The sequence below is a fragment of the Sceloporus occidentalis genome, unplaced genomic scaffold, assembly GCF_023333645.1.
Source record: "Sceloporus occidentalis isolate IW3139 unplaced genomic scaffold, rSceOcc1.0.p SCAF_123, whole genome shotgun sequence".
In the NCBI taxonomy this organism is placed as follows: domain Eukaryota; kingdom Metazoa; phylum Chordata; class Lepidosauria; order Squamata; family Phrynosomatidae; genus Sceloporus; species Sceloporus occidentalis.
In genome coordinates, this window is record NW_028317103.1 from 1,167,741 (window position 1) to 1,194,664 (window position 26,924).

The following is a 26,924-nucleotide window of genomic DNA, read 5'->3' on the forward strand; positions in this document are numbered from 1 at the left end:
AATGAAATAGCTTTACGACTGACTACAGCCTTTAATGAATTTATGGACACAGGAACCGTTCCAGATGAACTATTAAAGGGCAATATTATACCCATTCTAAAGATAGGGAAAAATCCGGAAGAAATTGCTAGTTATAGACCCATTACCTTACTAAACTTAGATATTAAGATATATACTGGAATATTAGCGCAGAGGCTGAAATTGGTGCTTCCTAAATTGATTCATAAAGACCAGGTAGGATTTATAACTGGTAGGTCTCCGGTTAATCACATAAGAACTCTTGCTGACATACTTGCGGAGGCGAAGCTTTTGGCTGAGCCCCAGATGACCCTGTCACTAGACGCCGAAAAGGCTTTTCACAGGGTTAGCTGGAGATACATGTCTGAAGTTTTAACAGCATTTGGATTCACTGGAAGAATCCATCAAGCAATTATGGCGGTATATACAACCCCAATGGGGAGAGTAGTGGCCCAGGGAATAGAACCTATATGGTTCACAATAACTAATGGCACTAGGCAGGGTTGCCCTCTTTCACCTCTTCTTTATGTGCTCTCCCTAGATCAGATTAAGTAGAGAGATTTCAGGCTGCGGTACAAAGGGTACTTATAAATCCTGTTGACTCACTGAAAAATCTCATGATTTTGATCGATCAATATAGCTTATTATCTAATTATAAATTGAATGTTTCAAAGTCAGTAATACTTCCTCTATATTTGGAACAGTCACAAAAATTACAAATTGAAAAATTTGGTTTTTCGTGGATAAAAAACTCATTAAACTATCTAGGATTAAAAATCGTAGCAAATCCATTGGACTGGTTGGAAAATAATATTCTTCCATTAATAATAGAAATGAATCAATCTTTTAAAAAATGGCGACCTCTATATATTTCTTGGATGGGCAGACTGAATACAGTCAAAATGTATATTTTACCAAAATTTACCTACATATTTAGGATGATCCCTTTTAGGATATCTACAGACTGGGCAGATTTAATTCAAAATGCATTTTCAAGATTTATTTGGGCCTCTAAAAGACCAAGGTTAAATTCCCAACTATTTGCAAAAAGTAGACAAAATGGAGGCTAGGGAATGCCAATTATTAAAGATTATGTTTATGCTGCGCAACTGTCTCATATTCTATTGACCCTAAATTAAAAGGCTATTCACAAAACATGGTATGATTTGGAATGTAAAGATATTCCAACTAGAGACCTCCAATCTCTTTTTTGGATCCCTAGAAGAAAATCTAAAGAATTTATAAAAACCACAAACAATCCAGTTCTTTCACATTTACTTAAGAGCTGGGAATATATAAAAAAAAGATTAGGCTTGGAGATGAAATTATCTCATGCTTACCGCTAAAGGTAATCCAAAATTTAAATGAAGATCTAAATCTAGCAGACTGGGAAAAAGCAGGTATAAACACAATAGAAGAGCTATATGACAATATAAATATTAAAAGCTTTGCTATACTACAATCACAATTTTCTTTGTCCCCAGCGAATTGCTTTAAATATCTGAGGGTTAAAAGTTATTTATCTTACTCATTATACATAGAGGATAATAAATCCATAGGAATCCTTATAAAAATATTAAAAGCTAATGATTATAGGAAAATCCTTACAAAGTCCATGACGGTGATAAATTCATATAAAAAAGAACTTATTCCTCCAGCACTTAAAAAATGGGAGAAAGATTTGAATAGGAAAATTAATACATCAGACTGGGATCAGGCTTTGAATCTCACAAATAAATATATACACAATCTTAATCTGAATGAATTACAGTTTAAATTAATGAACAGGTGGTACAGAGTACCAACAATTCTAACAAAAATGTTTAAAAATAATATTCCAAACTGCTGGAGGTGTGGAGCACTGAGAGGAGATGAGCTCTATATTTGGTGGAGTTGCTCCTCTATCTATGGTTTTTGGAAAAAGATTTCCTTCCGATTGGAAAAGATTTTTGGCTCCGAATGGAGATTGACCGCAGATTTGGCATTATTACATTTAAATCCCCCTAAATCTAATAATAAAGATCTCCGACTTCTTTTTCATTTATTATTATCTATTAAAATAGAAATTGCAAGAAATTGGAAGACTACTAAAGGGATTGATTGGAATAAAGTTCAAACCCAACTGATTTATCAACTCCAGATGGAAAAAGGAATCGTTTCCCAATCAATATGGAACCAAAATAGATATCATTTTTGGAGCCTATGGTTAGACCAAATACAGCAAGGCAGGCTAGATTGACAGATTCTCTAAACTACTAAGGTTGATGGCAAATAACTCAATAACTCAATAAATGAAATTAATATAAATCTTGGTGATAATATATAAGCTTAATTAAGGATATGGTCACAACAGGGGAATCTTTTTAACATGTCCAATATGTTTTTGTACCTGTATGTTCCTATCCGTTGATTTAGTGATAACAAACGAATATAAAAGAAATGTATTTTTGTAATTTGTTAATAAAAAAAAACAAAAAAAAAACCCAACCCATTAATTATCTAATGTAAGACGGACACTCCATCTCCTTTTTTATATAGTGTCAACTATCCTCTAAGTGCCATAATAAAAAAATAAAAATAAATGGGAAGCCTTTCAAATTCATCTAGTTCTATCTCTTTATTACCGCCTATCTTTAGTGAGACTTAACTCAAAAATATGCCCGCTGTTCTAGCCATTTCTTAGCTGCTACAGGGGAAGCTAGAATTTCCTTTTTGTCATCTAATAAGATAATAATTTTAGCAGGGAAGCCCCATTTATATTTTATATTGTGTTTTCTCATCATTGAGGTGACCGCAGAGAAGGCCTTCCTATCGTTTCTAGTTTGAAATGATAGATCTTGAAATATTTTAATATCTCGATATGGACCCTCATTTAGTTTGGAGGTTCTTATAGTTTTAAGAATGTTATCTCTCATTTTAGATGAATGGCAATTAATCATAACATCTCTAGTGGCATTGGGCGGAGCAGATGATGGTTTAGGCAGCCTATAATAAATATCCAGCCCCCTGCCCCCCTCATCCACTTGAACGCCTATGTAAGGCACCTACCTTAAGTGGCTCCCGGACATCCTCTCCTCCCTCACGTCAGAAACGCCGGCACCGTTCCCTGGAACATGAAGCAGCCGCTCGCGCGCGCGGCCGCTTCATGAATATTTATGAGGCTGACCGCCGGCTGGATTCCGCCGCGTCGCTATGGCGACGCAGGACGCGATCACGTCCCAGACGTCATGGAACGCCCCCCCGGGCTATTTAAACCTCACTTACCGTTTCCTCAGTGCTCAGTTATACTGATTCCCTCCGTATATCGTGAGCTCCTCCTGTACCTGAATTATTTCTCTCGTTATCCCGGTATCCGACCCTGGTCTGCTCAACGGCTCTCGTGTTTCTCTGGCATCCTGACCCTGGCTATACTCTGACTCTGATCAGGTAGAATTCCTGGGGTTCATCATTTCGCCTGGAAACCTACAGATGGATCCCAAAAAGGTGTCATCTATCCTAGAGTGGCCAGTGCCTTCTGATAAAAAAGGGGTCCAACGTTTTATTGGCTTCGCGAACTACTATCGCAAATTTATTAGGAACTTCTCTCACGTTATTGCACCCATCACCAGATTGACCCGTCAATTCTCCCGTTTTGCCTGGACACCGGAAGCACAGGACGCGTTTGATGCTCTCAAACAACACTTTACTACTGCTCCCATCCTCATTCAACCCAAGGTGGCTGAACCTTTTCATTTGGAGGTGGATGCTTCGGATCTAGCGGTAGGAGCAGTCCTGTCCCAAAGACATGGGGAGAAACAAAGATTGCATCCTGTGGCTTACTACTCGCGAAAACTCACCCCGGCCGAGATGAACTATAGTGTGGGGGACAGAGAATTACTGGCCATAAAACAGGCTCTCGACACCTGGCGTCATCTGCTGGAAGGGACTAAACATCCAGTAACAGTATATACCGACCACCGGAATCTTGAGTATCTTCGCTCCGCACGGCGACTCTGCCCTAGGCAAGCTCGGTGGGCTCTCTTCTTCACAAGATTCAACCTACATATCACGTACCGCCCTGGATCCCGCAATACCAAAGCAGATGCCTTGTCTCGGTTACCTCCTGCATCGAGTTGTCCAGAGACCCAACCGGATACTATTCTTTCCTCCAGTCTCTTTCTCACCCACCTTGTCCACAGCGTTTCATCCGCAAACCAACGGTCAGACTGAACGTCTAAATCAAATATTAGAGCATTATTTAAGATGTTACACCACGCACCTTCAGAATGATTGGCTCCAGTTCCTCCCTTCCGCAGAATTCACCTATAACAATCAAAAACAACGATCTATAAAGATGTCACCATTCTTCGCGAACTATGGTTACCACCCTATCATGATTCCAGGTCTGCCAACCGAACCCACGATTTCCGGGATTTCAGATCGAGTCACCGCATTAACAAGGCAATTTCGAGTCCTGAAGCAAAACTTAATCAAGGCTCGTAAGGCCTACAAATTATATGCGGATCGCCATCGTTCCAGTCCTCCTACTTACCACTGCGGCGACAAAGTCTGGCTATCCACAAGCCATTTGCGCTTGCAGATCCCCTCTAAGAAACTAGGACCTAAGTTCATTGGCCCATACAGCATCACAAAGATCATCAACCCAGTGACAGTGCAGCTGAAACTTCCCTCTACCTGTCGGATTCATCCGGTATTCCATGTGTCACTAGTCAAACCATGGGTGGCCAATCCTTTTCCTGACCGGGTACCTCCTCCTCCGGCTCCAGTTGTCATCGATGGAGTTGAAGAATACGTGGTACAAAGAATCGTAGATTCCAGGATCCATCGAGGGCATCTCGAATACCTGATACAATGGAAGGGGTATAGCCCGGAAGAGAATACCTGGGAACCTGCGAGTCAGGTCCATGCTCCTATGTGTGTTCAAAGATTTCACAAACTACATCCTCTCAAGCCAGGTCATCCACGCCCACGGAGGTCGCGTCTTGCGGGGGGATCCTGTAAGGCACCTACCTTAAGTGGCTCCCGGACATCCTCTCCTCCCTCACGGCAGAAACGCCGGCACCGTTACCTGGAACATGAAGCAGCCGCTCGCGCGTGCGGCCGCTTCATGAATATTTATGAGGCTGACCGCCGGCTGGATTCCGCCGCATCGCTATGGCGACGCAGGACACGATCACGTCCCAGACGTCAGGGAACGCCCCCCCGGGCTATTTAAACCTCACTTACCGTTTCCTCAGTGCTCAGTTATACTGATTCCCTCCGTATATCATGAGCTCCTCCTGTACCTGAATTATTTCTCTCGTTATCCCGGTATCCGACCCTGGTCTGCTCAACGGCTCTCGTGTTTCTCTGGCATCCTGACCCTGGCTATACTCTGACTCTGTGTATCTCTGGCATCCTGACTCTGGCTCTCCCTGCAATGTTGTGTACCTCTGGCATCCTGACCTTGGCTATCCATACTGACTACGTGTACCTCTGGCTTCCTGACCCCGGCTATCTAAACGGCTTCCCTCTGACCACTCGTGCTTACAGTTACACTGCCAAGTGCCCTGTTATCCTCACCAGGCCCCTTGTGTGTGTTCTGTTTTTGAGCAAGTGTGTTCCAGTCCTGCATATCGGATTCCTCCTGGTAAGACGAACCTCACAGCCTATTTCTTTGAAGAATTTTATTATATAGTCCTCCAAAGTATGTTGTGTAATATCTTCAGGTACGTTACGAAGTCTTAGATTGTTACGTCTAGATCTGTCATCCATTTCTGCTATTTTCAGCTCCATGTCTCTTAATTTAGACTGCTGTTCAGAGATTGTGTCCTTTTGTGAGAGTATTATAAAGTCTAAGTTCATCATCTTTTCCTCCATTGTCTTGACTCTTTGTCCAATATACCCCAGATCTTTTTTAAAATCTGATATATTATCCTGGATTTCTTTTTTAATTTGAATTAACTGTTGTCAAAACACGATTTGATATATTGCGTTGTTACCGCCTGATCATCCATAGCCAGTTGGATTGGTAATTGCTCGGCTAAGTCTTGTAGATCTTTATCCTCTGTTTCTTTATCTGGAGTGTTGATCTGAGACTGTTCTCTTGAACTTTTATCAGATTGTGGCGAGAAGAAATTAGACATCCTTTTTCCTTGTCTGTCTTTTCTATCTTTATCCTAATCCCGTTTAGAAAGGAGTTTTTGTTCAGCCATTTTCCTAGTAGCCATTTTAAACAGTTTTCCAGTTTTCAATAAATCAAATGGTTACTTATTGGAATATATAGATATATATATATATATATACCAGATATATAGGAATTAGATGTTAATAAAATATAGATTGAAAATTTATATATACGATCTATTCAATTAGCTTCTTCAGATTTTGGAGGAGATGTATTCTCAAAATATAGACAACATGGAATCTTTCAGACTTTCAATATATTCAATCTGTTCAATTAACTCCTTCGAATTTTAGAAGAAATATTCACCAAACAACGATATATTTGTAAAATATAGCCAGCATGGAAACTTTGACTTCCAATACAATCAATCTGTTCAATTAGCTTCTTCAGATTTTAAAAGGGATATTCACCAGTATCAATCTTTCCATCCCCATCAAACGATTTTAATGGTAATGTAGTATACTATAGTGTAATTTCCAAGCAGTCCTGCCAGATATTAGATCATAGGTCGACCATTAGCCGGTAATAAAAATATATTTTAAATATATTTCAAATATACGTCACCAAGGCTTCACGTATGGGAGCTTGAAGGATCTCTCTGTTTGCAGGCTTCTCCGTCTCCCCATCACCCTCAGAAGTGGCAGCACAACGGCTTCTCTGAAGCTATCCCCGCCTACCTCTCCTCATGGCAAGTGTACCTCCAGCACCGCAATCCACACTGGCAGGGGCTGCAAGAAGCTCGATCGTTGGCGTCTGCGTCTGCAGCGGCGGCCGCGGTGTCGGCAGTGGCGTCTGCAGCGGCAGCCGCTGCGGCGTCGGCGGCGTCTGCGGTGGCGGCAGCGGCTACGGCAGGATCAGCTGCAGGCGGTCCCCCCCCCAACGGCGGATCAACAGGCTATGGGGCACTCGACATCCCGGCCTCGCAGCTCCTCCCTAAACGCACGTACGCAACGTAGCGTCGTCACGTCATCTCCCCCCCCAATGCCCCTCTTCTCATTGGTCTAATTGGGAGGTGATATAAGATTTGTTTTAATAATTTTTCACTGATCTGATTTATTATGTTTTGTGACAGATAGATTATCTATAAGAGTATGTTCCTCTCTGGAGGGGTGTTTTGTCACAAGAGAGTTGGGTTTCCAGATTAACCTCTTAATGACAAGACTGTTCAAGTATAAATTTACCGCTCCTGGTATATGTCCCTGTCAAATAACACCCCAATATGTGTTCAGCAACATCTCCTAAGTGCATGCATGGGTTTGTTGGGTTATTTAGGAGGTAAAAGGCCACCTTTGTGAGGTGTGTATTTTTTTGCCATTTAGACATCTGGTCAGTCTGTGCCCACATCCCATATTTGGGACATCTTTGAAGCCGCCCAATTCAATTTACCCCATCAAATACATTTTTTAAAACTAGGCACCCTATGGGCATTTATAATGCCAATATTTTAACTTTTTCCATGCAGGAATTTTTGTGAAGATATAGCGCTAATTGTGGGACTTGCTCATAAAAACTTTATATATATATATATATAATTTGCACTTTTTTTGGTGACAGTGGGGAATTATTTTTACATGTTACCATATATTTTTTATTATTATTATTTTTACTATTTGAATCACAACTCAGATCACAACTCAATGAAGAGGCATCCTGGAATGCCCCTCACCAGCCAGGGGCGTAACTAGAAGCCTCAGGGCCCCGGTGCGAGAATCTGTTAAGGGCCCCCCCCAAAAAAACATGATTTTTACACAACATTTTTTTTCAACACACTATCTACGCCCTCTCCCCCTCCCTTCCTTCCTTCTCACTATGCATCCTCTCCCTACCCCCCATTCTCATTATCTACCCTCTTATCAACCCCTTTGTAGGTCACTTACCTTGCAGTCCTGTGGTGAGAGCGCGAGGCCTTTGCCTCGCTGCTCTGCCGCGGTGTGCGCGGCTTCACTGCTGAGCGCCGGCATATGACGTCATATGCCGGCGCTCAGCGTGAAGCGCCAGCACCCGAGACAGACGCCTCACGCTCCCAACACTGCAGTCGGGGCAGCGCTGAGGCAGGTGGCGGCAGGGAACAGAGGAGACTGAAGGGCGCCGAGCGGTTGCTGAAGACGACTGCTCGGCACCCCTTGGGCCCACCCTGACTGGCAGAACTCCAAGGCCCAGTCGCAGTCGTGACCCCGCTAGTTCCGCTACTGTCACCAGCTTTACATCTGGCTTGGGGGCGTGTTTAACAGACCGGTGATTTGCATTTGATGTTGTAGCAAATCAAGGGATTTTTTTTTTTTTTTTTTACGTGAAGCATAAAAAAACGCAGTGAAGGAACTGTCATTAGCAAATCCTTTAGTAATAGAAATTCAGCTTCATGCTATTTTACCCAATGCCACTAAACAGCCTTTACTAGTAAACCTGCCATGTGTTTAGCTTTGTCCAATAAATTGGCAATGATTTTGCCCAAGTAGGTTACGATTACCAGGAATCTTTGTAAATATTTCTTGTTTACAGGACTTGGCATGTTTTTAATAGCCTTCACCTTGGCAAGATCAGGCTTAATGAAGAATTTGAGATGATCTCTCCCCTTCAGAATTTCTGACTGAAGAAATCTACACTTTGGTTTAACTATTTCATTTCCATGTGTAATCTGTAGTACTTTCTCAAGTCATTCATTATGCTCAGCTTCATTAGCACACCATATCAGAATTTCATCTATGCACACTTTGACTTTTTCTCAAACAGTTGCTGGATGGTTTAGTGGACAATTTGAGGAGCTGAACATAGACCAAATGGAAGACGCTTAAAACAGTGCCTTCCAAAGGGCGTATTGAAAGAACATATGTCCCTGCTTTCTTTCTCCAGAGATATCTGCCAAAATCCATTGGAGAGTAGTAGAAGTATTATTAAACACTCATCTACAGACACCAGACAAGCCAGAACGCTTGTTTCCCTCAGAATTCTCATGGTGCTGCCACAACCACAAGAGATTCTGGGTAGGTGCATGCAAATAAGGTCAACAATAATCACCTGTTGCCTCTATATATATATATGTATAAAGTAGATGTAGAGGCAAAATGTGATTATTGTTGACCTTATGTCATGGTCTACATGAATGCCTGGATGGAGGCTCTCAGAGTGGACCAGGGTGTCCGGGGAATAGTCCTCCCATCCTCCAAGGAATGGTACGTGCTACAACTAGATTGGCGAATGCCGTACCTGGGAGAGCAGCCCCATAAGGACTTGGTGGCTGAGTTGGAGAAGATGCTTCCACTTAAAATGAGTGTGGATTGTGGATAACAGGCCCTGTATTGGCAGGCCGTACAGTGGTGTCCAGAGCTAAAGGATGACTACCTGCCAGAATGCGATGACTTTGGGGCCCTGGATTGATAATGGAAAGTCTACCGGAGGACCGAAAATTTGGGAGACCATGGAAGTATCGGTGCAAGGAGATCCAGGAGTTCAGGGAGGGGATTCTCGCAGATGTGCCCTGTTACCTGCCAGACCTGTGGGCTGATTTGGATTATTTGGTTTATCAAGAATGGATCCTGGAGCAGGCCTACCGAGAACTCTTTGACCATGCTCAGCAGTGTGCCCCAGAGGTGTTGGATCCTGTGAGTATTGTGTCCCCACCAGAAGCACAAACAACCAGGCAGAGCACAGCTGGACTCTGCCCACTCCCGTCCCTCACCCCAGACACTTTGCCCCATTCCCTGCAATATGGCCCAGAAACCGACCAAGACCTCCCCTGCATGTCCCAGCCAGATCCCCCAGCTGAACTGCTGGCATCGAGGCAGAGCGCTGTTGGCTTCTTCCCCTCCCTTCCTCTTGTTCCCAAGTCTGACCACAGTAACCAACGAGGGTCCGGTTGGGCAGCCCCAGAGTTGGTGGTGCCCCTGTATTTTACAAATGCAGCTGAAGCGATGCCCTTGGGGCAGAGTGCCGCTGGCCTCTGCCCGCTCCCTTCTGTGACCTCAGCTCCATTGGCTTTACCCCCACAATGTTGCCTAGGGGCTGTGATTTCTATGGATCCTGTAACCCCAGCAGAAGTGATGGAGTATAGAGGAGGGGATGCATGTGGCTTGCAGTGGATCATACAAACATTTGTACCATGCAGGTTGATTGGACTACAGTCGCCACCTGCAGTCCCCAGAGGTGCCGGGTAGTCAGCCCAGAACTCCATATGGAAGGGACCCCAAGCTGCTCTGTCTTCTCCCCAGAGGCTGACAGGACTCCAGGGAGAAGGCACATTTGGCCCTTCTTCCCAGCGGCAGTTACATTATTTGGGAGAAGCAGAGTGTGGCTAGGTGAGTACTGCTCTTTTGTTAAAAAAAATTGTTTTAGGGAGTACGAATTTGTATTTGGCAGTAGTCGTCTTCTCAGACGTCAGTATCCCCCAGAAAAAGGAAATATGTGACAGAGTGTATGACGGAACTGTCCATCACTGGAGCCCCTGGAGAGGACTGAAAGCAAGCCTGCTAAGCACAGATTATGGACCCTGTCTCCCTGCCCTGGCGAGTGGGACTGTTGTCCTCGCCTGGGACCTGAACTCCCCAGTCTTTAAGTGCACACCAGCACTGGTTAGTGGGACAGGTGCCTCTTGCCAGCCCCCTGTATCCACAACTCTAGGAGCAACGGAGCTGTGCTACCCGACACTTTTTCCAGAACCATGTGCCATTTTAAAAAAAACCTTTTTTTAATTTTTTACTGGAAAATAAATATCCTGGGGTGGCCATGTACTCCAGGTTTCCAAAGACAGTCCTAGAATGTGTTGACCTGTCTAATAAAGCACTGCTCACATCTAAGTATAACATAATGTGGACATTATTTTTTGTAGCTCAGGGGAGGAAAATAGTGCTTTGTAACTGCGTAAGACTAAATGCACTTCTTCATACTTAGAGGACCGTGATGTCAGCATTAAGGAGTGTACTGCTATATGAGAACTGTACAGTTCAGTTGTGCCAAAAATCCCTTTTAATTTTTTTTAGCGGTTACTATTAATCTAAAACCTTGTATTAGATAAAAGGAAATGTCACTTAATTTTTAATCTCTTGATGACCTGACCTATTTTTCCTAAATTGTTACTTAAATACTAGAGCTCTTTTTGTTCTGTGTGTTTAACTTTCCTCTTTCTCATTTAGTTCACAAATTTACCAAAATAAAGAATTCAATACATTGTCTTGATCTTGGAAGTACCCTGTATGTTTACGATTTTAGCTTTTTTTTTGACTTATAATGCATCAACTTTGAGCAACATTTGCTGTACCAACCCTACAACCTTAGTAATGGTCACATAACACACAATCCCCCCACAAACGTATACTTTTTTTTGTAAAGTAGGGATCCAGGGGTATTTCAAATGGGGAGAAAACCAGAAAAACCTTAATTCCACGTGATAAATGAATAAACAAGTAAAATACTCCCCTAATGTCAGCTGCTACCAACAATACTCTTCCTCAAAGTGTATAAAATACCAAACAATGAACCATGGATCGCATGTACATAAGGGAGAAAATAGAAAATAGCATTATTATAAACTGGCAGACTAAACTACCACATGCCTGCATTCCCTCATAGATAGTGGATTCTTTTAATAAGTGTAAATATGCTTACTATGGGCTAAGAACTACCATATTTGCTCCATTATAAGTCGAGGTTTTTTTCAAATGCTCTGAAAAATACCCCTCGTCTTATAATCAGGGTCGTCTTATAATCAGACCTCAAATAGAGGTCTGACTATGAGACTAAGATCCAGATCCCCCGCAGCTCTGAAGGGGACCTGGATCCTCCTGTCTTATGCCCCCCATTTACCAGTGTTGCGGGTAGACGTCTACATGATTTGCGTTAGCAACTTCCGGTTTAGCCGGAAGGAGGTGCGGTTAGCAGCGGGGGTTGTCTGCGTCCATCGCGCAGACCTTCCCCGACTGTCAGTGAGGAGAGTTCCGGTGCAGGGAATTCTCTCTGACAGCCGGGGAAGGTCTGCGCGATGGACGCAGACAACCCCCACTGCTAACCGCACCTCCTTCCGGCTAAACCGGAAGTTGCCTACGCGAATCGCTAGCACCGTTAAGTGTGTGTGTGGCGGGGGGAGTGTTAAATGGGGGGCATAAGGCATTTCTGTAGGCAGAGTGCTCTATGAAATGCCTTTTAACCCCTTCAATGCCACCCTGCCTCCAGAAATGCCTTTTAACCCTCTATACGCCACTCTGCCTCCTGAAATACCTTATACCTCCCTATATGCCACTCTGCCCCATAATATGCCTTTTAACCCCCTAAATGCCAGAGTGGCATATAGGGGTATAAAGCATTTCTGGAGGCAGAGTGGCACATAAGGGGTCAAAAGGCATATCATGGGGCACAGTGCCATATAGGAGTGGCAAGCCTAGGGGCAGATGTGCATAACTGGGGGGCAGGTTGGAAAATAAAGGGAAATAAAAACAAAAAATTTTTTTTCTTAATCATAGCTTTTATTAAAAAAAAATAGTGTACATTAATTAACATTTCCTAGTAAAACTTTTTCCTATAGGGTCGTCTTACATTCAGGCTTTTTCTTTTTTTTCCTAAATAAATATTCAGATTTTGGGGGGTCGTCTTATAATCGAGCAAGTATGGTAATTTTGAGTAAGTTGCCATCTTTCCTTGCTGGAGTCCCTACGGACAGGATAGGTTGTCTGTTAATTTCTCCTTTTTATTTATCTGGTGTCATTGAATAAATTGAGAAGCAGGAATCTTACACTGCATTTGGTCCATATGGCTCTGAAAATATTTGGAAGGAGCCCTCTTAGAAATGATTATGTAAACCTTTCCAGACTTTTATAAATCTGCAACTGCTTTTACAGATTGGTTTAGTAATGTAGCTTTTTCTGCTGTGTCTTCGGTTTGTAAGCCTTATTCTTGCTTGGTCGTTTGCTGACCTCGATTGACCCTGCTTGGCTTCTGACCTCTGCTTTATTTTTGACTACTCAGGCTTTCTCCTGTCCTATGATTTTATTCCTGCCACAGAGAGCGTGCCCCCACCTGTTCCGCCACAGAGAGCACGCCCCTGCTTGTCTGACCACAGAGGGAATGCTCTCACCTCTCCCTGTCAGCTGACTTGCCAAGCTCCTTAGCTACAGTTTGTATACTGCCTGTGGCAAAGTCCCTATTGCGTCTTTTTTAATCCTGCTCCCGCTGATTTTTTGCCCGCTCCCGCAATGTGGGTGCTCCACTCCCGCCCGCTCCCGCCACATTTGTGGCCAATCCCGCCCGCTCCCGCCACATTTTCGGCCAATCACGCCCACCTCTTTACCTGAACTGCAGAGTTCCCGCACAGTCCCACAAGACTGCCCTCTCGCTGCTCCCTCACAGTGACTCCGTTTCGTTCCTGGGCGGAGCAAGAGAGGAGACACTGTAAGGGACCAGCGAGAAGGCAGCCTTGCGGGACTGCGCGGGATTACCAGGACCTACAGGTATAGTGCCTGACCGCCCGCTCCCGCCCGCAGCACCAGCAAGACCGCCCGCGCCCGTGGGACCCACCTCCCAATGTAGTCCTATAGTCCCTATCTGAAGGCTCCCAGTTTGTCCTACCTGTCTAGCTTAATTGCAATCCTACCTTGGTGCAACTGCCCTTTTTTCTGTGCCTTATCCTGTCTGTATTAACTAGTCCTGTTTTGTGTTCATCGGTCCTGCCAGCACACTCCAATCCAGCCTTGCGAATGCTTTGCTTAGCATGTCTGTACTTAACTATTAGTTATAGTGGGGCACAGATACCTCCTCCCTGACTTACTTGCCAGGGCCCTATCAGATGGAGAGTATTATGTGTGGGTATGGATATTTAGTATAAATAACAGTTAATCTGACATGTCACCCTAAACTATTCCTAAAATTTATAAAATAAGTTTGTACTTTGTGGATACCACATCATTCCAGAGATTACACAAAAATACTTTGTTACCTTCTACTCGGATAATATATACCGCAAATGTAAGTATCCTGTTAGGGATAATATGAATGTGAATGATTAGTAAAATTGTTAGTAGAAGTAAAAATCTAATGCCCTCATCACCATAGTCGCTTAACTGAGACTGAAATTGTTAATTTGTGTGTTTTTTAGAGGAATTTAGGTGGCCAGATTTATGTTTTTGAGGGGTAAAATGTGATATTTTGCAATTTTGTTCTTCATAAACGTAATTAATTATATTAACTACTTAGTAGTGCATGCACAGACACATATGTTGTACAAAGATATGTATATATATATCATCTAGGGCATTATGCTTAGATTGGTGTATCCTTTTTTTTCATATAGCTGGAAGGACACAATGTTTTCTCCGATCTCAACTCCAGTGAATACGAGAATGTGTTAGAAATAATACGCAAAGCAATCATTGCCACAGACCTTGCACTGTATTTTGGCAACCGAAAACATCTGGAAGAGCTTCATCAAACAAGAACATTAAACTTTAATAATCAAGCTCACAGGTAACATACTAATTAAATGTATATTGTTTACTGCATTATTCTGTTTGTTTGGCATAAAACATAAGTGGTACCAATGTTTAAAATAAAGGATCTAACTCTCACCCAGGTACTTACAGAATCCTGAGCTTGACATTATTGGTGGTAAAATAATTGATGAGGGATAATATTCAGGAATACATTTTGTTCAACAATATCATTAGTAAACATGATTCTATGAAGACTCTATAATATCAGACTACCTAAATTATTTAGAGTTCCTCTTATGGCGAATGAGCCTTAAGAGATCTCCCAATATCCCAATATAATGTATCGGTAATGCCTGGAAGGGATCTTCAGGTATGAGGAGTGTCAAACCAAATGGACAGATTTGCCATCTTGACTTCCATCCTTCCATTAGGTTTTGTGTTGCTCCTACCCGAGGATCCCTTCCACACATTCCATTTTTAAAAGGAGAGTGAGAACCCAGTCAAGGGCAACAGTGCTTTATTTTTTCATAGGTGTTCCACTTGAGTGCTTTAGCATTTTCGGGTTTCGGGTCATTGTCCTGTTGGAAGGTGAACCTCCGTACCAGTCTCAAATCGCTGGAAGACTGAAACAGGTTACCTTCAATAATTTCCCTGTATTTAGCACCATCCATCATTCCTTTAATCCTATCCAGTTTCCCAGTCCCTGACGATGAAACATATTCCCACAGCATGATGCTGCCACCACCATGCTTCACTGTTCATGCTGTTCTCAGGTGTTTTTTTGCTACAGCTATAGATGGCCAAAAAGCTCAATTTGGTCATCTGACCAGAGTACTGACTTCCGTATGTTTGGGGAGTCTCCCACATGCCTTTTGGTGAACAGGAAACAGTGTTTGCTTATTTTGTTCTTTAAGTGTTGGCTTTTTTCTGTCCAGTCTTCCGTAAAGCCCAGCTCTGTAGAGTGTACGACTAAAAGTGTTCCTATGGACCATCTCCGCTGGGGATCTTTTCAGCTCCTTCAGAGGTATCTTTGTTGTGTCTCTGATTAATGCCCTCCTTGCCTGATCTGTGAGTTTTGGTGGGCGGCCCTCTCTTGGCAGGTTTGTTTTGGGCCAATATTCTTTCTATTTCTTAATAATAGATTTAATGTGGGGTTTTCAAAGTTTCGGATATTTTTTTATAACTCAAGCCTGATCTCTACTTCTCCACAACTGTGTCGCTTAGATTAAACACAGGTGGACTTTATCTAACTAACTATGTGACTTCTGATGGTAATTGGTTGCAACAGATCTTATTTAGGGGCTTCATAGCAAAGAATGTGCACCCACCACTTTTCCTTTTTTAATTTTTTAGAATTTGTTTCCCTTCACCAAATCCAATAAAAAATCTATTTTAATTCCAGGTTCCAACAAGGAAAAAATAAAAAATAGGAAAATACCAAGGGGGTTGATACTTTTGCAAGGCACTATAACTATTTTTTTCTATCATTGTCTAAAGGCAGCTGTGAAGCTACTTTGGTTATCACTACCACTGAGATACAGTGAAGAAGTGACTCACAGCAATTCCACCCCAGCCTTTTCAGTGGTACAAACTTTAACTTTCATGAACTTGGCCCAATAACAAACCCCCTCACAGGTTGCAAATAGCAAGGAACCAATGAGCAATGCCTACTATTCACGACCCTGTAAGTCTATCCTGAAGCACATTTAGCACTAGAGTGATTCCATACACAATTGAAGGAGTCCACTCTGTTTTAGCCCATTGCATCACTTAGAGACACACCCCTGATAATTTCCCTTAAAGGCCTAGAAGTCTTATCCAGCATATGTGCATTATGCTAAGACCTCCTACCTCAATCCGGCAATTAAAAAATCTTCTGATCACTAGTAATTTTATGTTTATTGACTGAATGGGTTTATGATGCCTAACTCCAGCAACTTGTACAGGAGCAGGGGCATATCTAGAAAGCCCTGGTGTGAAAATTGCCCAGGGGCTCCCTGACTTCACAAGCAACATGTCCACAGTGCCACCTTTGCCCCCAAACAGCATGTTTGTGCCTTCTTTGCCCCCCAAACAGCTTGCTTGTGCTATATTTTTTCCCAAAACAGTTTGTCTTTGCTCCTAGATTACCTGTGTCATCTTTTTTTCCCCCTAAACGGATTGGCAGTGCTCCCAAACAGCTTGTCTGTACCACCTTTGCCACCAAACAATCTCCTTGTACCATGTTTGCCACCATACAGTCCACTTCTGCCATTTTTGCCCCAAGCAGCTTCTCAATGCCACCAAACAGCCTACCTGTGCCATTTTTACCACCAAACAGCCTGTCTGTGCCATCTGTGCCTGCCAAATGCTTACACATTCATGCTAACACAGAAACACTTACACATCGTGCTCACACACTTCTATACATACATTCTCATTCTAATATTTATAGATACTCTCTTCCACACACACTAGCTTACTCCCTCTCACAGCGCCTTACCTGTCAGGGTCCGTGTACCAGACCCCGACGTAGTCACTCGCCTGAGTACCCGCTACTCGCGGGTACCGAGTCCAGCACTGTGTCTCCGGTCCTCTCCTTCTCCGCATCCTGCTTGGCTGCCTCACACAGCTTTATGCATCCCTGAGTGGAGACAGCGGGGAACACGCTCAGGTGACGTCACACTAAGATGCTTAGTTATTGTGCCTCCCTACTGTTCCTATTGTGTAGTGGCTATATTTATATCTTGATTCCTGTGTACCGAACCCAGCTATTGTCTCTGGACTCCGCTACCTCCTTGGACCACTGACTTTGGCTAGTGACCCGAATCTACTTTTGGACCTTGCCCTCTAAGTGCCTATTGCTGGTTCCTGTGCCCTGCATTCTGGACCTCGCTGTACCTCTCTACCTGCACTTGACCTCACCAGCAGCTTTTTCTTTGGCAATGGCACATTATGCAAGCAGCCTTGCTTTTTAAGCAGCGTCCCCAATGTGACTTTGCTGGGTTCCTGCTTTGCTGTGCTAGAATATAATTTTGGACCATCTTTTGTTGGGAAGGTGGGGACATAATATTCAACAATCTTCTTCCCTGTCAGCTGATTTTTCTATGGTTCAGGATTGGGCGAGATATATGGATGACATATTCCTCATCTGGGGATATGCTCAAGAACATTTCCAAGATTTTGTAAGATGCTAAGCAATAATGAAATAAACCAATAGTTGACATGGCTGTTAAATGCATGAGAATTTAATATTTTTGGATATTACTGTCAATAAGATCCCAGAAGGATTCCTTTTTACTTCTCTACATAAGATTCCTACATCTACGAATAGTTTCCTGTATTGGCACAGTTTGAATCCAAATAGATTGAAATGCAGCATCCTCATAAGACAATAACTAGGATAGCCAAAAAATGGCTATAAACACGTAATAATGAGTGAGAGTTTAATTAGGTTAAAAATCACCCTCATGTAACAATGGAATATTCCAATGTATTGCCATACATGAGAATATTCTAAACAAATAATGGTCTATATTGAAATCAGATGTGTTAACTGACGAAAAGTCGCCTACCAACTGTCTTGGAATCTCCATAGTTGGCCGCAATGAAACAACTGACTTGGTTACAACCTACAGTGGGGACAAATGTGGCCACTGTGTCTCCTGTAAATATATTTCTCCCACTGAGGTAGTGAAACCTCTCTTATCTAAACAAACCTACAGAATTTAACCCCTTAATGACAAAGCCTGTATATGTACGGGCTCAAAATGCATTGTTTAGGGACCACCCATTGTCCTTAAGGGGTTAATAATGTATCAATTGCAGTACGACACATGTGGTCTACCTAATTACATGTGGTTTTCAATATGTAAAAACTTACTATTATAATATCAAGTGATGGAACACATCAGATCAGTTAGACGTATTATTGATACCCCAATTTCACACCATTTAAAGACATGCCATGGGGGAGTGGAGAATTTCAAACAGTAGGACCCAAGAGGGGCAACTTTAACTGTAAATTACTCCAGAGGGAATCCTGGTGGATTTACTAGTGTCATCAGCAAACTACATGGTGATGTGGTATGGACAACTTAAGCGCTCAGCCTAAAACTACACTCTAGTTCAAAAAAAAGGGGAAAAACTTGACTTATAATTGCAATGATACAGGATATTTTAATGTTATTATTTGTTGTTGCTTGACTGCCTTAGTTCTGCTGTAACTGTACACCTTTCTGTTCCTTTCCAGAGATCGCGTAATTGGCCTTATGATGACAGCATGTGATCTTTGCTCTGTGACAAAGTTATGGCCTGTAACCAGGTTGATAACTGATGATATATATGCTGAATTCTGGGCAGAGGTAAGCCTATGCATTTGTAATTATTGCTGTTTACAAAAACAATGGCAAGAAAAAGTATGTGAACTCTTTGGAATTACCAGCATTTATGTATAAATGTGTCTTAAAATGTTATATGATCTTCATCTAAAATAACACTAATTATTGTTCTTGTCCATATTCAATACACCATTCAAATATTTATAGTGTGGGTAGTATGTGAACCACTAGGCCAATCACTTCAACAAAAGCTAATTAGTGTAAGGAGTTAGCAGATCCAGAATCCAATCAATGAAAAATGATTGGAGGTTTGTTTTAGAGCTACTTTAACATAAAAAAAACATTCAACTATTTTGATTTGCTTTACATATTCATCAATCTACAGTTTAAGTTGTTTATAACGGATTTAGTACTGTGGCCGTTCTCCCTAGAAATGGGTGCCCAGCCAAGATGACCCCAAGAGCACAACACAGAATCCTCAATGAGGTAATCATTTATCATCAGTCTTGGCTGGACAGGACACCGTGGAGGAAGCCGCTTCTTTGCAATTTAACATCACTGTTTGCCTGAAGTTTGGCAAAGAGCACCTTGACACTCCACAATGCTACTGGGAAAATGTTTTGTGGACTGATAAAACTAAGGTATAATTGTTCGAGAAGAACATGCAGCACTACATGTGGCATAAACAGGGCACAGCACAAAAACATGAAAACATCACCTCAACAATGAGTGGAGGGAACATCATTATTTGGTGCTGCTTTGCTACCTTTGGGCCTGGACAGCATGCCATCAACAATAGGATAATGAATTCCCAGTAGAAGGTAGGTAATGCAGCAGGACAATGACTATACTTCAGAATGGCTTATAAAAAAGAAAATCCGCCTTTTACCTAGACCTAATCTATTAGAGAAGCTATGGAACGACCTCAAGAGAGCCGTTCACACCAGACATCCGTAGAATATGGCTTAAACAGTTCTGTAAGGAAGAAAGGTCTAAGATTCCTCCTGAAAGTTGTGCAAGTCTGATCTGCAGCCACTGGAGGTTAATGTCACCAAAGGAGGTTTGACTTGTTATTAAATCCAAGGGTTCACTTACTTTTTCCAACCAGCACTGTCAATGTTTAATTGGTGTGTTCAATAAAGACATGAAAGATTACCATTGTTTGTGCGTTATTAGTTTAAGCACATTGTGTTTGTCCATACTGACATCTTAGATGTAGATCAGATTACATTTTATGAATAATTAATGCAGAAAAACAGGTTATCCCAAAGGGCTCATTTACTTTTTCTTGCCAATAACATGCTAAAAAAGTTTATTTGTCTCATGAACTGATATCTTTTTGGAATCATTTGTTTAGAAATACCTTTTATATTTTTATTAGTATCATAATTTTATAATAATTATTTTCATATCAATTATAAAGTGTTAATATGGCAAAAAAAAAAAAACATTTACGTACATAGAGTACGTAGCTTTTTATGTTCTAGAAGGCCATGTCACAGGGACATCACTGGGTGCCATATAAAGCTTTTTTTTAACTTTATGGTCTTGTTTGAAAAAGAGAGAAACTTTGTGATCAGTAAGTTGGTCTCTATAGCCCTACATTGCTTACCTCAATGTGCATGATCAGCCAGCAAGCAAGGGGAGCAATAAGAAATGTCTTCTTTCTTCTTCTGAGACTGTCTGGTGGGTCTCAGCTTTGATACCTACTGAAAAGGAAAGCCCAATCTCACAAAAGGACATTCTTAGAACTCTGTACCATGGTGTCATGGTCCACGGAGAACCACCCAGTGCAGTCACTCACCTGAGTACCCGCTGACTGCGGTACCAGCTCCCATGCCGCCGCCGCTCTCACCACCATCACCGTTCCTGCCACGCTGCCGGTCTCAAAGAGCGTGCGCCACACGTGCCCCCACCTCTCCTTATTCACTTCTGAATGGAGAAGGCGGGGTTTTTGTGCTGTTTAGAGCTATATTTGTTGTTCCTCCTGATTCCTGTTATTGTCAGAACCCACGGCGGGGTCCTCGCCGGCAGTACTCACCCGCTCCGGGTAAACGGTCCCGCGCCGCGGCTGTCCCGTCCTCCTGTCAGGACCAACGACAGGCTAATTTCGCTGCTAACTGACGAACCTCAGCTATGGGCACATCATCTGTTACATAGTCACAGCCCTCTCTTGGATTCCTGGTCCTCGTTCCGTCATGCTCTCGACGCCCTCTATGAGGACCCATACCGTGTTTCTTCAGCTGCCTCTACCCTACGCACCCTGAAGCAAGGCCGTAGGCCTGTAGAGGAATACATTACTGAGTTCCGTCGCGTTTCTCTAGAGTCTACTTGGAACGACGCCGCGCTTCATGATCAATTTCGCTGGGGACTCTCTGACGCCATCAAGGATGAACTGGCTCGTACCAATATTCCTCCTGTTCTGGAAGACTTCATCAGTTTAGTCACCCAAATTGATCGTCGTCTGAGAGAAAGGAGACAGGAACGTCTCGTTTCCCCTGCAGTCTGGTCTCGTGCTCAAACCGCAGTTCCAGTACAACCAGTAGAGTCAACGGAAGAACCGATGCAAATAGGTATCGTTCGTGGACCTCTATCACCTGCTGAAAAACAGCGACGCAGAACACTGGGACTCTGCATGTACCCATGCCCGGTATTCTACGGGTAAGGAGACTGTCGGTCATTTATACACTCATATTGAGAGAGCACCTTGTTCGTCATCTCATCTCTCGCTTTCTGTATCATTACAGTGGAATAAGAGCTCCATACCCCTACAAGCTATGGTGGACTCCGGAGCCAGTGGCAATTTTATGGATGCTGACCTCGTCAAATCACTATTCATCTCTACCCGTCTCAAGAAACATCCGGTTGCTATTCAGCTGGTAGATGGCAGTCCCCTGAAATCTGGTCCTATCCGCTCAGAGACTACTACCCTCACAATCAGAATAGGAACCAGCCATGTTGAAAGCCTACGATTCGACGTAGTTCCTTCTCCTATATCCCCTATCATTCTCGGACTTCCCTGGTTGAGGATCCACAATCCCGTCATCAACTGGGAGACCGGTGTTTTTAAATTTTCTTCCGCACATTGTACTCAGACCTGTCTAAAGACTGTTTTACTTGGTCTCGCTCAAGACGCTTCCATTTCGGACAATATTCCGATACCTTACAGGAGGTTCAAAGACGTGTTTGAAAAAAAAAGCGCAGATAGACTTCCTCCTTCTTGTCCATATGACTGTCCTATTGACTTACTACCTGGTTCTGCTATTCCTTTCGGTAGGATATACCCCCTGGCTGAACCTGAATTGGCTACACTTAAAGAATACATCGATGAAAACCTCTCTAAAGGATTTATCCGCCCTTCTACTTCGCCAGCAGGGGCCGGAATATTTTTTGTCAACAAAAAGGATGGGGGTCTTCGTCCCTGTATTGATTACCGCAAACTGAATAACGTGACTATCAAGAACAGATACCCCCTACCACTCATATCGGAATTAGTGGAACATGTACGTTCAGCCACTGTATTCACGAAAATCGATTTACGTGGTGCTTATAACTTAGTCAGAATAAGAAAGGGGGATGAATGGAAGACAGCTTTTAGATGCCGTTACGGTCACTTTGAGTACTTAGTAATGCCTTTCGGGTTATGTAATGCTCCCGCCACCTTTCAACATTTCATCAATGACATTTTTCGGGACTTTCTGGATCGTTTTGTAATTGTCTACCTAGACGACATCTTAATTTTCTCTTCCTCTTTGGAGGCTCATCGAGACCATGTGTGCCAAGTTTTATCCAGACTACGTTCCAATGGATTATATGCTAAATTGGAAAAATGTGTCTTTGAAGTTCAGACTGTCGAGTTCCTGGGATACATACTTTCGCCCACTAGTATACAGATGGACCCCCGTAAGATCTCCACTATACTCCTATGGCCTCCACCCATTGATCGAAAGGGGGTACAAAGATTTGTGGGATTCGCTAATTACTATAGAAAATTCATCCGTGATTTTTCTAAGCACATACGTCCTATCACTGCCCTTACTTCAACTAAAAATAAATTTTGTTGGTCCACAGCTGCACAGAAGGCGTTTGAATTTTTTTTAAAAAAGTTTATTTCTGCACCGATTCTCAAATTACCGGTTCCCCACAAACCTTACATCCTCGAGGTCGATGCTTCCGACACAGCTGTGGGTGCTATTCTTTCCCAAAGGCAAGATACTGATGGTCACCTACATCCAGTTGCTTATTTTTCACGGACTTTATCCTCCGCAGAAAGAAATTATTGTATTGGAGAACGCAAATTACTAGCAATAAAGTTGTCCTTAGAGGAATGGCGGCATTTACTTGAGGGGGCCTTGTATCCTATTACGGTATATACTGATCACAAGAATTTAGAATATTTACGTACCGCCAAAAGACTTCTACCAAGGTTAGCAAGATGGGCTCTGTTTTTCACAAGATTTCAACTCCATATCACTTACCGTCCGGGATCACGCAATACTAAAGCGGATACCTTGTCCCGGATTTACGAAAACTCCTCTACATCTAGGGTGGATCATGACACTGTGTTACCATCCCAACACTTCATTGCAGGGACACATACGCTATGGGACTCTATCCGGAATACTACCGGTCGGATGAACCCTCCTAATGTTCCAGGATTACAAGCTCGTCAAGGATTTTATTATCACCGAGATTGTATATTTGTTCCTCCAGAGAATCGTATCCAAGTTATGCAAGCTTGTCACGACTCGCCCCTTGCTGGACACGGAGGGGTGAAGCAAACACTGGAATTGATTCAACGTTCCTTTTGGTGGCCTAATATGACTGAAGGGGTCAAAAACTTTATATCCTCCTGTCCTACATGTGCACGATCCAAGGACTCGCATCATAAACCCGCAGGCCTGTTACAACCTTTACCGGTCCCAACTAGACCATGGTCCAGTATCTCTATGGACTTTATTACAGACCTCCCACCATCCAATCGTTTTACTACACTATTAGTCATAATAGATCGATTTACTAAAATGGCTCATTTCCTTCCTTTTGATCATCTCCCCTCAGCTACAGAGACTGCACATTCCTTTGTTAAAGACATTTTTCCACTCCATGGGTTACCAGAAGACATTGTTTCTGACCGTGGATCCCAGTTCACTTCACATTTTTGGAAAGCTTTCTGCAAGCAGTTACGCATCCAACGTTCTCTGTTGACAGCCTTCCATCCTCAAAGTAATGGGCAGACGGAACGAACTAATCAGACATTAGAACAATATCTTCGTTGTTATACTACATACCTACAAAACGACTGGAGTCATTATCTACCTCTGGCGGAATTCGCCTATAAAAACCATTTTCACCGTTCTATTAAGATGCCGCCTTTCTTTGCTACTTACGGATTTCACCCATCGATGTTGCCTGGATCTCCACTTCCGAGCTCTGTCCCATCAGTCACCGACCATGTCAAGAATCTTACCAAAACCTACCTGCTCTTACGCAATACCTTACGTACGGCCCAACTCCATTACAAATCGTTTGCCGACCGTCATCGTCGTGTTGCTCCTTCCTATAGGCCTGGTGATAAAGTGTGGCTCTCTACTCGTCATATCAAACTCACGTGCCCTACGAAAAAATTAGGGCCTAAATTTATCGGGCCTTTTTCTGTCGTCCGTGTCATTTCCTCATCTGCTCTGGAATTGAAATTACCTGCTTCTATGACCGTTCATCCGGTATTCCATGTGTCTTTGGTCAAACCGTGGACAGCTAACCCCTACCCTGGTCGTTGTTCTGCTCCTCCTCCTCCTATCCTTGTCAACAATGACACAGAGTACGAGGTCAAGGACATTTTGGATTCCCGTCTTTTTCGGAGACGTTTGCAATATCTCATCCGTTGGAAAGGTTATGGCCCTGAGGAGGACTCTTGGGAGTTTGCCTGCGAGGTCCATGCTCCTCGTCTTGTGTCCTCTTTTCATCGTCACCATCCTAGTCGCCCAGGTCCTCCGGGAGTCCAGAGGCCTCTCCTTGGGGGGGGGACCTGTCAGAACCCACGGCGGGGTCCTCGCCGGCAGTACTCACCCGCTCCGGGTAAACGGTCCCGCGCCGCGGCTGTCCCGTCCTCCTCGGCCGGCCGCGTGGTGGTTCCTAAGCGCGCGCGCGCCCTCACAAAACTTTATGTGTTCCCCGCCGTTGCCGGCAGGGAACACGCGCGAGTGACGTCACGTCTATGGGCGTGGCGATCACTGGCAGGAAGTTTAAAAACTGAGCACTGAAACTCATTCAGTGCTCAGTTATTGTGCCTTATACCTCGTTTTCCTGTTATCCTAAGTGCTATCTCGTGTACCAGACCCGGCTATTCCTGACGTGCTATCTCGTGTACCAGACCCCGGCTATTCCTGACGTGCTATCTTGTGTACCAAACCCCGGCTATTCCTGACGTGCTATCCCGTGTACCAGACCCGGCTATTCCTGACGTGCTACCTCGTGTACCAGGCCCCGGCTATTCCTTTCGTTCCTGTTTTTTCGTGGTGTGCTCCAAGTTGTTACCTGCATACCGGGTTCCCACCTATATTTTCTCCGTTCCGGGCAGCTCACGCCTCACAGTTATTGACCCTCTGGCTGTTGTTACCGACTATGCTGCTGTCTCCACTCCTGACCCTTTGGCTTGATTTGGACTTTGCTGTGTTTTCCTGCATATCGGGTTCCTCATCTTCATCCTGACACATGGTCACAGTTAAGTACCGTGATCTGTCAGCAGTACGCTAGCAATGGTGGTTTCTGATGACAGGGAAGGATCTGGGATGTCATTGGGCAGAGACCTCATGTGCAGCAAAACAGACTAGACATACAGGTAGGTCCTAAAAGGCAATCTGTCACTTATTTATTGCATGAACCTGTAAGCCCATAGTGGTATAAACGGGTTTAGTCAGACTTATAAAGATTAGTGAGGTAAGTGAGACTATATCATGAAATTTCAAAAGAAAAGTTTAGAAAAGTTCAGTTTTTTTTCATTGAAAATATAATTTGCAGTGGTAAATTATTTTAGTCTTTTTTGAGGGTAGTTATAATATGGTTGTGTAGTGGGTCTTATGAATCGCCTATAAATGTCAACTATTGTGTTTCAGTAAATGATACAAATTATTAAGAGGTTAATAGTAGAGTTGTGCAAATTTTTCTTTTTATTTTTGGTCCATTTGTTTTTCAGGCAACAAATTTAGTTTCCTATTCTTCCAGTTCAGACAAAATTCGGGGGTTTTCCCTTGAAAAACAAAATTTATGGTCACACACCCTCACTTCAGCTCTCTCAGACTCTCTCTCCCTCTCATGCCCTCTCCAATGTCTCCCTACATTCTCTGTCATCCGCTTACTTGTCCCTGTCTCCTTTTCCTCAGCTCTGCTTCTTTTCTTGCCTCTTCTTGTTCTTCTTTCTTGGTCCGCTTCTCCCTGATATCAAGTCAGTTAACTAGACCTCCTGGACCCCTTCCACAAAAAGGCAAAGCCTCTGCTTACACCCTCTTCCCCATTGGATGAACGCTTTTGTAGAAGAAGCCAGAATAATGACAACAGATAGGCGTCTCTTTCTCTACAAACCGTTTATAATATTCTGGCATCTTGGAGTACTTCTAGAAAAGGGCGGAGACATGGCGTTCCCCATAAGGACAGTCTCTTTCAATGGGTGCATGGAGGCTCCCCCCTTTTGAGGAAGCGCTTTGGGACACATGTTTAACAGAGCTGGAAAAGAAAGAGAGAAGAACAAGAAGATGATTCAGGAGAAGAAGGGGAGCTGTGGAAAAGGAGACAGCGACTTATGCATCTCAGTTGAGAAACTAAAGAGACTACCCTATAGACTACCCTATAGGAATATAAGACTATTGTATATAAGACTAGTAAATATTAATTCACATGTGAACTATTTTTTCATATTTAATAAAAACTAAAATGGAGAAAAATGCATTTCTTGTTTTTATTTCCTTTTATTTGCCAACCTGCCCCCAGTTATGCACATCTGACCCCAGTTAT

The 26,924-nt window shown here is 43.1% G+C and overlaps 1 protein-coding gene across 1 annotated transcript in view; it reads left to right on the forward strand.

The window, feature by feature from the left end:
- Positions 1-26,924, forward strand: part of LOC149282087 (cAMP and cAMP-inhibited cGMP 3',5'-cyclic phosphodiesterase 10A-like) — a 314,224-nt gene that overhangs the window by 259,202 nt on the left and 28,098 nt on the right. The window contains exons 20-21 of the mRNA XM_089498623.1: positions 14,457-14,629; positions 18,827-18,938. Coding sequence (XP_089354749.1) covers positions 14,457-14,629; positions 18,827-18,938 — 285 coding nt within the window. The remainder of the gene's footprint in view (positions 1-14,456; positions 14,630-18,826; positions 18,939-26,924) is intronic.